The sequence below is a fragment of the Bufo bufo genome, chromosome 4 (assembly GCF_905171765.1).
Source record: "Bufo bufo chromosome 4, aBufBuf1.1, whole genome shotgun sequence".
NCBI lineage: Eukaryota > Metazoa > Chordata > Amphibia > Anura > Bufonidae > Bufo > Bufo bufo.
The window spans coordinates 498,450,075-498,464,125 of NC_053392.1; the positions used below are offsets into that span (position 1 = coordinate 498,450,075).

General features: G+C 42.1%; 1 protein-coding gene across 1 annotated transcript in view; it reads left to right on the forward strand.

The window, feature by feature from the left end:
• The window catches only part of NLRC4 (NLR family CARD domain containing 4), a 98,315-nt gene that overhangs the window by 70,421 nt on the left and 13,843 nt on the right, over positions 1-14,051 (forward strand). The window contains exon 6 of the mRNA XM_040429609.1: positions 8,062-8,229. Within this exon, the coding sequence (XP_040285543.1) occupies positions 8,062-8,229 (168 nt within the window). The remainder of the gene's footprint in view (positions 1-8,061; positions 8,230-14,051) is intronic.

Below are 14,051 nucleotides of genomic sequence, written 5' to 3' on the forward strand. Positions count from 1 at the left end.
CAAAGCAAAAGGTGGCTACTTTGACATATTTTCAGTTGTTTCACACTTGTTTGTTATGTATATAATTCCACATGTGTTAATTCATAGTTTTGATGCCTTCATAGTCATGAAAATAAAGAAAACTCTTTGAATGAGAAGGTGTGTCCAAACTTTTGGTCTGTACTGTATCTATCTAAACCCTAGTAAAGCCCTACTTGAATAATGGATACAAGATAAATCCATTAATCCAAGAAAAAAAAACATAATATCAATATATTGGAACTAAAACCCCAACGCGTTTCACCTGCGCCTGGCAGTTCATCAGGGGGTGATATATAGTAAATATTCGTAGGGAATACCGATAAAGCAATAAGTAAATGAAGATAATAATTAGCTCCCATAAATGGCCTGTTGGATATGAAGACGATAAAAAGACTCTGTCAATGGATAGTCAGGGGAGCTGATGTGGCTGGTGTGCGCGCACCAGGGCTCTGTATTTGAGCACCGGTGTCACCTGCAATTTCCGGACGCCAAGACAAGCGTACTTCCGGTAATTGGAATGCATTGCGATGACGCGATACGTCACTTCCGGTCTATGGAACGCATGAATGGAACGCATATCCTCAGCGCACCAGGAAGCTCTGGAGAATATCGGAGATGACTGACACTATGTGGGGGTAAACAGTTTGTGCCAACAGATAGTCAAAAGCCCATATAGAGCCCCTATATATATAATTAGATGATCCAAGTATTCTAAAAATAATTCACCAGCCACGATATTCACAAAAGGAGTAGACACAGTACATAGGTAATAACAGTCAATTACTACACATATATTTCATGGGCCCCATTAAAGATAAAAAAGGGACCCATGAATATAAGAAAATGGAATAAGATAAGGCGACAATAATACACATGTCACCTATAAACAAGGGGTGCTTCTCGCACCAACACGGTCAGGATGGGACAAAATATAATAGCAGAGGAGAAGGCAGTATCTAAAATAAGAAGAAGAGCCAGATCATATAAGACATGTGTAAGTAAGCTGTTCATTCAGGCCACCGGGCGACTGGGACCGGAAACTATAAATCCATTCGGATTCCTTTTGGAGTTGCCCCTCCTCACGGGTATAGGGATCACTTCCAATGCAGCAAAACTCATTGAGCTGAGATCTCCCTTATGGTGTTGATTCACGTGATTAGCTACAGAGGTGTCGTTCTTTTTAACTATATCATTAATGTGTTCGCACACTCTCCGTGTCACGGCTGAGGATGGGGGAAATCCTCAGCCGTGTAAAACCAGGTGATGGTATGGCTGCTTGACCCAGGAGAACAGGATAGGGAGCAGGTCACCTCCTAACAGCGTCCCTACCCTGACCCTAACTCCTAACTGCATGGGCCAACCTTAAAGGTAGGAGGACCCATGCGCAGGAACCTCGGATCCCTAACTCACCCTCCGTCCAGTCCCTGCGCTAGGAGTCAGGGTGAGACGACCTACTCCTCCTAGGCACGGAGGAGCAGGAGTCTCAACGGCCAAGCTGTTGGGAAAAAGGGGAAACATAAACAGACTAACGGAAATGGCAGGTGAACTCAGTAGCTCAACCAACCTGCCACAGCCTTGCTGACTGGATCCCTAACACAGAGAATCCAGAACCATTAGCTGCACAAACCAACATAGGAAAATCCCAACAGACCATCACCCAGACATGACACATACAGGTAAGCATAAACTTAATAAGACATAAAACCTGAACTTAAACCTAGACTTAAACCTATGACCACAGTGGTGGCTCTCACAGAGGAATGGAAAGCACAGGAGACTGCTTCAGCTAGCAAGACTGAAGCAGCCTACTGAGCCCTGCTAGAGAGAGGGTTTATATAGGCCAAAGTGGCCACACCCAAAGGTTGGACACACCCAGTGACATCACACACACACTGGGAAGGAAGTTAACTCTTCCAATGCCACAGAAGGGAAAAGACACATACATAAAGGGAAAGTGCACACAATAAAATACAACACAGTGCACACAACACACACACCTAACAAAAAGGTTGCTAGGTGTGACCGCATGCCAGGGCAGCAAGCTGCCTAGCAACGCTCAGGCTGCTCTGCTGCTAAACCCCAACACTGGTTGCCCGCGGCAACCACAAGTGAGGCCACAGACAAGCGGCCCTCACCCATGGTTGAAGACCCATGCAAAACCGCCGGCAACTGCATGCGGTAAGAAGTCACGGTCATGGGCCTGGCCGTGACACTCCGTCTCAGCTCTCTATAGCTCTTACCAATGTAATCCTTGGGGCAGGTACATTGATAGATATATATGACTCCCCTCGTTTTACAGTTTACAAAATCACCTATAGAATAGGTGTGATTGGTCATGGAGCAAATTATTGTTTTTGTTGTACATATGTATTTACAGGCCTTACAAGCCCGGCACCTAAACATCCCCTTTGGTTTTCTGTCCAGCCAAGTGCCCTCTTTTTTCACGCCAGTGTAATGGCTATGTACGAGTCTGTCTTTTAGACTCCTACCTTTACAGTATGTGATCTGTGGAAAGGGGGAAATGTCTTTGGACAGATCATTATCCATAGTCAAAATTTAAGTTCTCAAAATGGCTACGATCTCCCTATTCACTACATCAAAGGTTGAAATCAAGCGAATTAAGCTTGCGTCCTTTTTATTCCTAGTTCTGGGTACCAATAAATTACCTCTATTGCTGTTCTCTGCTGCCTGAAAGGCCTCCCGCAGAATAGATCTGGCATAGCCTCTCTGAAGTAGCCTATTTTGCAACTTTTTTAATTCATTATACAAATTCTCCTTATTAGAGCAATTTCTGCGCATGCGCAGGTATTGACCTCTTCGAATACCTCTTTCAACATCCTGAAGGATGTTATTAGTAGCAGTTGGTTTTCGAAATACTGTGGTAGTGAGATTACCAGCTATTGATCTAACCTCCACATCAAGGAAGGTAATATATTCAGACTGTATCTCACTAGTAAAACTCAATCCTACATCGTTGTCATTAAGAGCGCAGACAAAATCACCAAATCTTTCTTTGCTGTCATTCCAAATCAAAAAAATATCGTCTATATAGCTGGTCCAAAAGACGATCATGTTGCTCCACCAGACAGTATGGTCCGGGAACACAAATTTGTCCTCCCACCAGCCCAGGACACGATTAGCATAGGTCGGGGCACACGGACTGCCCATTGCTGCCCCCCTGAGCTGGTGGTAGAAGGACCCGCTAAATAGAAAGAAATTTTGCCTAAGAGTATATTCAAGGAGACACATAAAATGATTGTGATTCTGGAATTGGGTACCTCTAGATCTCAAATAATGGGCTGTTGCTTCTAGCCCTTTTTCATGTGGTATTGAAGTGTATAGATCCCAATGAGAAGAAGAAAAGTAACAGAGTTGCGGCACTCACCGGAGTATAAGTTGATACTTTATTCGGGCTTCCTTAGAAAACAGCACATGAAGGATCCAAAGGCAGACACAGTGTTGCGAGGCGACGGCCGTTTCGCGCGTGGGATCGCGCTTCCTCAGGCCACTGTATACGTCATCACGCAGGTTTGCGCTTTATACAGGCGGACAGGGGACAGCCGACGCCGTCGGCCACAACTGTGCGCCCTGGGACTGATGACATAAATTAAAAACATGTGAACAGCAGGAACAAGTATGGATGTAAACAAACAAATCAATGAGCACAAAATCGGATGCAGATCACTTAATAGTGCCCACACCAAGCGGGGTTTATTTGCAAATTCATACATAGGTGGCAGGGGAGGTTTCAGGCACCGCGATACAGATTCAGATGTATACAATTCATTAGGAAAATAATGATAGTGTTAGAGCTGGGGAAGCCGCATAATGTCAGCGCGGAAAGTCGCAAACATAGAAAAAATCGCAAATGCGAAGAATCACAAATGCAAAGAGGTCGCATCATGTGAACAAATGCCCGTCTATCCTGAACGCATGCGGATTATAAGAACACTGACATGTCGTTCTTGTCATTCATGCCTGCCACACCCATTGCTCCAGTTTGCATTATCCACCTTGCCTCCCTCTGCAGGAGCAGGCGATGCCGGTCACCCCCCCTAGGGATAGGGCGGACATGCTCTACCCCCGCAAAGGAGAGGCAACGCGGACGAGCATCATGGGCAGTACGGATGTGGTAAATAAGGCGTGGGCTACCTCTGCCCGACCGTATAGAACCAACATGTTCACGGATGCGTTCAAATAGGGGGGCGGATTGTTTTGCCTATATAGAAACGTTTACTGGGACAGAAGACTACATATACCACATAAGATGTGCGGCAGTTAATAAATTCCCGCACAGTATGTGGTATCCCCCCTATCAATAGATGTTTACTGCAAACATTAAGTGTACAAAATGAACAGTGGCCGCATTTGAAATTGCCCTTAGGCTTCCCAAGCCAGGTCTCGCCCTTAGGCATAGAAATTCCCACGCGCGAAATGGCCATCGCCGCTCGCAACACTGTGTCCACCCCTGGATCCTTCATGTGCTGTTTTCTAAGGAAGCCCGAATAAAGTATCAACTTATACTCCGGTGAGTGCCGCAACTCTGTTACTTTTCTTCTTCTCATTGTGAACCATAGCCTGATACTCTGTGTTGCTGAGCACCACACAGCGGAGCGCATCATACCACATCCACGGTTATTCTAATATTGGAAACAGCCATACCAGTGGAAGCAGTGCCGCCGTGTTTCTCTTTCTCTCCGTACATGATTGAAGTGTATAGAGATTCCACATCTGTACTTGCAAGATAACAATGGGAAATCTATTGAAATAGTTTTGATATTATGTAAAAAATCCATTGTATCTCTTGTAAAAGATGGTGAGCAAGACACAAATTCTCTAAGGACTCTATCAAGATAAACACTACAATGAATGGAGTCCACCCCTGAAACAATTGGGCGACCTTTAAGGGTATTCACCCCTTTATGTATCTTAGGCTACTTTCACACTAGCGTTCGGGGCTCCGCTTGTGAGTTCCGTTTGAAGGCTCTCACAAGCGGCCCCGAATGGATCCGTCCAGCCCTAATGCATTCTGAGTGGATGCAGGTCCGCTCAGAATGCATCAGTCTGGCTCCGTTTGTCCTCCGCTCCGCTCAGCAGGCGGACCCCTGAACACAGCTTGCAGCGTTCGGGTGTCCGCCTGGCCGTGCAGAGGCAAACGGATCCGTCCAGACTTACAATGTAAGTCAATGGGGACGGATCCGTTTGAAGTTGACACAATATGGCTCAATTTTCAAACGGATCCGTCCCCCATTGACTTTCAATGTAAAGTCAAATTTTTTTTTTTTTTTTGTTCATGGTAATGCAAACGGATCCGTTCTGAACGGATCTAAGCATTTGCATCATAGGTGCGGATCCGTCTGTGCAGATACCAGACGGATCCGCACCTAACGCAGGTGTGAAAGTAGCCTTAGGGAGGCTGTAAAAGGTTGCTAATTGAGGATTTTTAGGAAATAAAAACATATACCCAGACTTGCTATTAACTTCTTGTTCAAGACCTTGCTGAAGAATCGATTTAAGTTGCAATTGAAAAGTAGGAGTAGGATCACAGGGCAAAATTATGTAGCTATTAGAATCCTTCAGTAGGTCAAAACATACTTTCTGATATTTCGAGTGATCAAGTATAACCAAATTACCACCTTTATCAGATGGTTTTATCACAATGGTGTTATCGGTCTCAAGATTCCTAAGAGCTGTAAACTCACAGGTAAAATGCGTTGGGATTTTAGTTCCAATATATTGATATTATAGTTTTTTTCTTGGATTAATGGATTTATCTTGTATTCATTATTCAAGTACAGTAGGACTTTACTAGGGTTTAGATAGATATGGGGACAGGGTACTTCCACCATTAGGGGGTATCCCTGGGCATGGGTTTTAGATCTCTAGGGATATCTAGGGAAAGATACCTATTTTCCTATAATATCATAATTCCCCCCCCCCCCCCTGTCTCCGCATATTTTTCACATTATGTGACCATCTATCTCTCCCTGAAATTAACTATCTTATTCATAGTAGGAGTTTTCTTAAAGAGTATCTTTCTCTTAATTTAGGATATCACTTGAGCAATTATTTGCTCCGTTACCCCCTCATACTTATAAAGGTATTGTTTTAATAAGCACATTATTTTCTACTTACTCTAAATTGATTTACTACGTGTCCACTATCCATATTATCTTTTCAAATAATTTTCTATGTACACCTTTGGGGGAATTATTTCTATTGCCTTATACTCATTTTGGGCTAAAAATCTTTTTTTTAATGGTCTTTATTAAAAATATTGAACTACTGTCTTTATACAGCCTTGAATTTCTCTATTAGCAGGATCTGAATTTTCATACTGTTTTGTCAGGCAGCTCAGTTGACAGACTCCCTATCTCTGCTCTCTGACATTATAAACACTCATCAAAGCTTAATTCTTCTCTTACTGATAATAAATAATGTGATTTACACAGCTAGAAAAACAGTTAATCCTTTGTGACAGAATGGCTCAATATTTTTAATAAAGACGAAAAAAAGATTTTTACCCAGAGTAAAAGGTGTACATAGCCTAAATGCTTTCTTCCACCACCTAAAGCATTTAGAAATAAGTGACTACTACATACAACAGTACATGAAAGTGAAGACAAAAGGACTGGTACTCAATATATTGTTCACACCGTGTTTACAATTTCCTCGTGCTTTGTGGTAGCAAATCGATTTTCCTTTAATGGCAGTAAAAAACAAAAAAAAAGTCATACTTACCTTATCTATTTGATTGCACCGATCCATTTGATTGTGATCTTGATTGAAGATCTTGCACATATAACGTCACCACGCTGACCGACATGATAACGTCATCATGGGTCGTGCAAGATTTCGTGCTAGATATTCAATCAAGATGGCGATGGCCGGCTCGTCACGATCAAATCGATGAAGTAAGAGTGATTTAATTTTTTTTCTTAATTATTTTACACTGTGTTATTACGTGGCATCAGAGGGTTACAATGATGGGGAGTGGTGCAATCGCCACTCCCTGTAATTGCACCCACTACTTTCAAAGAAATGCCCTTCATGACGAAGTAATTCGTCACAAAGCAAATTGTTTTGTAAAATTCGACAAAGCAGCCGAATTGAATTTTACAATACTTCACTCATTACTATTTACAATACTGCAAAAAAGGTATATTCTGAGATTATAATAGTGATGATCAGTATCTGATCAGTGGGGATCCCAATCAGCTTTTTGGGAAGACAGCATCACTCGCAGTAGTGCCTCGGCCTTCTCTCAGCTTTCCCTAGGCCAGTGACAACACTTTCATCGGTCACATGGCATAGTCGCACTCAGCACCATTGAAGGGAATGGGGAATGGGGCTGAGAGCGATACAAGCAGCACAGCCGCTATACAATGTGTGGCGCTGTGCTTGGTAAGCTGCAAGAAGGCCCTGGCACCCACAGGAGCGCTGGTGCCTTTTAAACAGCTGATCGGCAGGGGTACCGGGTGTCAGACCCTCAGCAATCAGATACTGATGAGGATAGGTCATCAGTATTAAAATCTCAGAAAACCCTTTTTTTTAAAAAAATTGCCTTCCACTCTGCGGGACCTGTGAAGAGATCTATACTTATTCTCTCCTCACTGCTCCATTCTGGCCCTGTGGCTGCTGGACTTCCAGTCCCCACCAGTAAACTTCTGCACAGTGGGTTTACATGCGCCACTGCTGCCAATGACTGGCTTCTTCAGTGACATGTCCCCAAGTGGCACATCACTGCTGGGTCACATGCCACGTGGGGACACATCACAATTCATTGGCTTAAGTTCACAAGCAGGGACCAGAAGTGAACCCAGCCTAGAAGCCATAGAGCTGGAATGGAGCAGCAAAGAGCAGGTATGCATAGATCTATTTATAGGTAATGCTGGTTGGGGAAATAAAAAACATTTTCTGGATAACTGCTTTAAACAAGGGACAGTATATTAAACGTGTAGCTGTATGGTCCAAATGTTTCTCAATTTCCTATACCAAACCAATGTAAATCTTAATACATTTTTCTAACCTTATTTGCAGCAAATGGTATTTCACATTTAAAGAAGCTAGAAGTCTTGAAATTGTCAGTTCTACCCAACATTGGAAGCTCCATGGAACATGTAGTACAATCAATTTCACACTGTGACAAAATGAAAGAACTTTGTCTTATTAATTGCTGTTTGACTTCAAATACATTTATTATTCTTTGTAAGTATTACAAATGTTTCTTTCTAATCACATTTGTAAACAGAGCTATGCTTTTGAGTAGATAACCAGTGGTGGCTATGCAAATTAAATGTATGTCTACTGAGCCCACCAATTCTAATGCGGTGTTAAGGGAGAGAAGGGTTAGCATGTTGGATATCAACATGACTGATCATTTGTGGGAGATGAATCACATGCCAGAGTTGTCTCTCCCATTCACATCACATGCATGCTCAACCAAGCCAATGTATATAGCTGGCACCAATCAGTGCACAGTCTTGTATTCAATGGTCATTACAGTAGAGTAGTCCCTGCACTGATATTTCTTGTAAGACATTTTCACTCACACAATTTGTGCAGCATTTTATTATTTTTTTTACAAATGTTTTATAGAGAAAAATACCATACCCAGAGAATGCTGGACATTACATACAGCTCTACTTGGTCAAAGGAAAAATTCTGGTACCGTGTTAGCCAATAGAAAACTAGTTGAGTGCTCTCATTAAGAGAAACTAAATAAGAGTACTGCCGGTTTGATACCTTTTAATGGCTAACAAAAATAGAAGTAATGATGTTACATAGCGAGCTTTTGAGACATCACCAGTCCCTTCATCAGGCGTACTACAAGAATATATGAAGAAACAGCAATATATATACAATAAGAACAGAGACATGGGGGAATGAATGGACATTTGAAAAATAACAGAACAACATATTAAACATCTTGAGAATGAGTCCTTAATTATCTTACAGTTAAGGCTACTTTCACACTGGCGTTTTGAATTCCGTTCGTGAGATCTGTTTCAGGGATCTCACAAACGGTTCAAAACGGATCAGTTCAGCCCCAATGCATTCTGAATGGATAAGGATCCGCTCAGAATGCATCAGTTTGGCTCCGTTCCGCCTCCATTCCGCTCTGGATGCGGACACCAAAACGCTGCTTGCAGCGTTTTGGTGTCCGCCTGGCGATGCAGAGCCAAACGGATCCGTCCTGACTTACAATGTAAGTCAATGGGAGCTGGTCCGTTTTCACTGACACAATATGGTGAAATTGAAAACGGATCCGTGCAATGTAAGTCAGGACGGATCCGTTTTGACTTTGTTCTTCATAATGCAAACGGATCTGTTCTGAATGGATACAATCGTTTGCATTATAGGTGCGGATCAGTCTGTGCAGATCCGCAGGTGTGAAAGTAGCCTAAGGGGTGTGAAAGTTATATGGTCTATAAATTGATGTTATCTCAGAGACCTCTTGCCCCGACTATGTCTATAGGTAACTTCAAATCCCAAAGAGCCAGAAGAATTCGGGAATACAAATTTATAACACTGCTTGACACTTTGAATACCCGACTGAATTTGTCCCTGGGATTTCTGACACACTACGAGATCTAAAGAGTCTTCCCTAGACATAGTTAGGGCAAGATGTCTCTGAGATAACATCAATTTAGATACCATAAAACTTTCACACCCCTTATCTGTAACATAATTAAGGACTCATTCTCAAGATCTTTGATATGTTGTTCTGTTATTTTTCAAATGTCCATTCATTCCCCCATGTCTCTGTTCATATTGTATATATATTGCTGTTTCTTCATATATTCTTGTAGTACGCCTGATGAAGGGACTGGTGATGTCTCGAAAGCTCGCTATGTAATATCATTACTTCTATTTTTGTTAGCCATTAAAAGGTATCAAACCTGCAATACTCTTATTTAGTTTCTCTTAATGAGAGCACTCAACTAATACAGCTCTACAAAACATACAGTGTAATACAGCACCCCATACTTCTTACATCCATTGACGTCTCCTCTGATGTAGATGTTCTTTCCTCTTCTTGATTCGGCTCAGACCTTCATCACAAGTTCTTTCAGGAACATCTTCTCCCTGTTGACTTTACACACAGACATCTTAAGTTCCTCACTTTTCTATCTCACTATTCTATTTCTGGTGCCCCAACAGAGTTATCCTGCTGCTACCATAAATACAGTGCCAATTGTGTGCCCCAATGCCCCAACTACTATACTGTAGAAATGCATATAATAGTGCCATACAGATATTCCCGCTGTAGTAACAGTGATTTCCAAAGTCCCACTAACACTAATAATTCTCACCCGGTGTGCCCTTATTAGTAATAATGCCCTAATAGTGATAATGTTACCCAAAAGTACCCCAGTTAACAGAAGTGCCCTCCACATTGTAATGATAACACCCCCCAGCAGTACCTCAGAAGTAGTAATAATGCCCTATCATAGAAATCATTTTCCTCATACTGCCTCCAATTGTTATAAAGCTCCCCCTCCCCCATAGTGAGCCAGGAGGGAAATTGCCCTCAAAGTGCCCCCAGTATAGGTAAACACCCCCACAGTTCTCCTAGTAGTAACAAAACCATATTTATTTATTTTATGCACTTATATAGCACTACTATATTTTGCAGTGCTTTACAGACATTAGCATCAAGCTGTCCCAAATAGGGCTCACAACCTAGGTTTCCTATTAGAATGTATTTGGAGTAGTGCCAGAAGTAATAAGGCCCTGGTACACTGTACTCCCTTTTATAGTGCCACACACTGTGTTCTCTTTCTAGTGCCATACACTGTGCCCGCTTTATAGTGCCGCTCCTATCTCTCTTTCAGCTTCACCACTAGCCTCACTTTGAACTAGGAGCAGCCTGGATTCCATCTCCTAGGCTCCTAGAAGTGGCTGAGTAAGAATTATTAACGCGCAATACTATTGAGGGTATAATACACTAGATAAAAGCATTACATTAAAACCAGTTAACATTCTAAGAATAAACCCTGTTTTGAGGTATTGCATCTTTGCCAAAAGCCAGGAATGGATTTAAAAGGAAATAAAAGGGAAGGTTTACATTACTACCTCCTGCTGGACCCACTTCAAACTTTGTGTAAAAAATCCAAATAGACTCCAGGGGAGATTTATCAAAACTTATGTAAAGGAATACTGGCTTAGTTGCCCATAGCAACCAATCAAATTCCACCTTTCATTTCCCAAAGGAGTCCTGAAAAATGAAAGGTGGAATCTGGTTGTTTCCAGCCTAAGGGCTCATGAACACGACCGTATGTATTTTGCGATCCGCAAAACACGGATCAGCAAAAAATACAGATTTTTTTTATCAGATCCATTGTAACAATGCCTATCCTTGTCTGCAAAGAACAAAACTGTTCTATTTTTTTTTTTTTTTTTGCAGAACTGCCATGCGGACATACAGAAATGGAATGCACACTGAGTCATTTCTGTTTTTTTGCGGACCCATTGAAGTAAATGGTTCCGCATAAGGGCCGCAAAAAAAAAAACAGAACGGACACTGGAAAAAATACGTTTATGTGAATGAGCCCTAAGGGTGAATTTACATATTGTAGATTTGTTGCAGATACTTCTGCAGCTTTAAATTACTTCCATTCATCTGAATGGTGTTATTTTTCCCACATGCAAAATAAATATTAAATAAGCCATCACCTCATCTGCAGACAGCTGTTTCAGGGTGATTGCCCCCCATCAGTGCAGAGCAGAGAGTACTATCCGAGTCATGTCTCAAAGCCTATTTAAAGGATTGAACATGGACTTATAGGATAGCTGCTTTACATCTGGTGGCATCAGAAACAGAGCTTGTTAGGAACTCATTTGCATCCCTTTCTTCCCAGAATTCCAGAGGAGCATGTATGACCTATAAGTCTCCTCACACAGATTAAGGCTCTCTCTCCCCAAGGAGAGATAGTACCCCCTAAATCCTGACTTAGGCCTCTCACCCAGTTAAACCAGTACTCTCTGCTCTGCACTGATGAGGGGGCAAGCAACCTGAAACAGCTGTCTTCAGATGAGGTGCTGGCTTATTTAATATTTGAGTCATGTCTCAAGGCCTATTTAAAGGGTTGAACATGGACTTATAAGATAGGTGCCTGTCATCTGGTCGTATTAGAGGCAGAGTTTCTCAAGAGCTCATTTAGATTATTTTCTTCCCAAAATTCCAGAGGGGCATGTGTGGCCTATGTCTTCTTATGCTAAATGAGATGCTCTCTCCCCAAGGAAAGAGAGTGCCCCCAAGCTCTAAAAGAAGGCACATAGAATATGCATCTGCAGAGACCATGCATACCTCTGTACCTGTGTGAATTTGTTTGAGTATTTCTCTAGGCTGTTGAGCAGAGGAGTAACTTGAGGCTCCTGGGCCCCAATGCAAAATCTGTCATAGGCTTCAACCTCATAACGAAAAAAACTGTGGAACCAGTTGTCATAAAATATACAAACTTTATTTCAATAATATATATAAAAACTGGAGAAAAAAAGGCAAGCTAACAAAGGATATACAGAGAAGCGAGGGGCAACACCTCATTGGACGGCCATGTACCTCTACAGAACTGTGATAACAGTCTCCGGATACCAGGTTGTATGCTGTGTCTCGAAATATGTCTCACAATAGAGGATCATAAATCTCCTAAAATTGGGGAGTATAAAGTTGCAAGATAAAGTATGTGAACCCTTTGGAATGATATGGATTTCTGCACAAATTGGTCATAAAATGTGATCTGATCTTCATCTAAGTCACAACAATAGACAATCACAGTCTGCTTAAACTTATAAAACACAAAGAATTTAATGTTACCATGTTTTTATTAAACACACCATGTAAATATTCACAGTGCAGGTGGAAAAAGTATGTGAACCCTTGGATTTAATAACTGGTTGAACCTCCTTTGGCAGCAATAACTTCAACCAAACGTTTTCTGTACTTGCAGATCAGACGTGCACAACGGTCAGGAGTAATTCTTGACCATTCCTCTTTTGCTGTTGTTTCAGTTCAGCAATATTCTTGGGATGTCTGGTGTGAATCGCTTTCTTGAGGTCATGCCACAGCATCTCAATCGGGTTGAGGTCAGGACTGTCTGAGCCACTCCAGAAGGCGTATTTTCTTATGTTTAAGCAATTCTGTTGTTGATTTACTTCTATGCTTTGGGTCGTTGTCCTGTTGCAACACCCGTCTTCTGTTGAGCTTCATCTGGTGGACAGATGGCCTTAAGTTCTCCTGCAAAATGTCTTGATAAACTTGGGAATTCATTTTTCCTTCGATGATAGCAATCCATCCAGTCCCTGATGCAGCAAAGCAGCCCCAAACCATGATGCCCCCACCACCATACTTCACAGATGGGATGAGGTTTTGATGTTGGTGTGCTGTGCCTCTTTTTCTCCACACATAGTGTTGTGTGTTTCTTCCAAACAACTCAACTTTGGTTTCATCTGCCCACAGAATATTTTGCCAGTACTGCTGTGGAACATCCAGGTGCTCTTGTGCAAACTGTAAACGTGCAGCAATGGGGTTTTTTGGACAGCATTGGCTTCCTCTGTGGTATCCTCCCATGAAATCCATTCTTGTTTAGTGTTTTACGTATCGTAGATTCGCTAACAGGGATGTTAGCATATGCCAGAGACTTTTGTAAGTCTTTAGCTGACACTCTAGGATTCTTCTTCACCTCATTGAGCAGTCTGCGCTGTGCTCTTGCAGTTATCTTTACAGGACGGCCACTCCTAGGGAGAGTAGCAGCAGTGCTGAACTTTCTCCATTTATAGACAATTTGTCTTACCATGGACTGATGAACAGCAAGGCTTTTGGAGATACTTTTATAACCATTTCCAGCTTTATGCAAGTCAACAATTCTTAATCGTAGGTCTTCTGAGAGCTCTTTTGTGCGAGGCATCATTCACATCAGGCAATGCTTCTTGTGAAAAGCAAACCCAGAACTGGTGTGTTTTTTATAGGGCAGGGCAGCTGTAACCAACACCTCCAATCTCATCTTATTGATTGGACTCCAATTGGC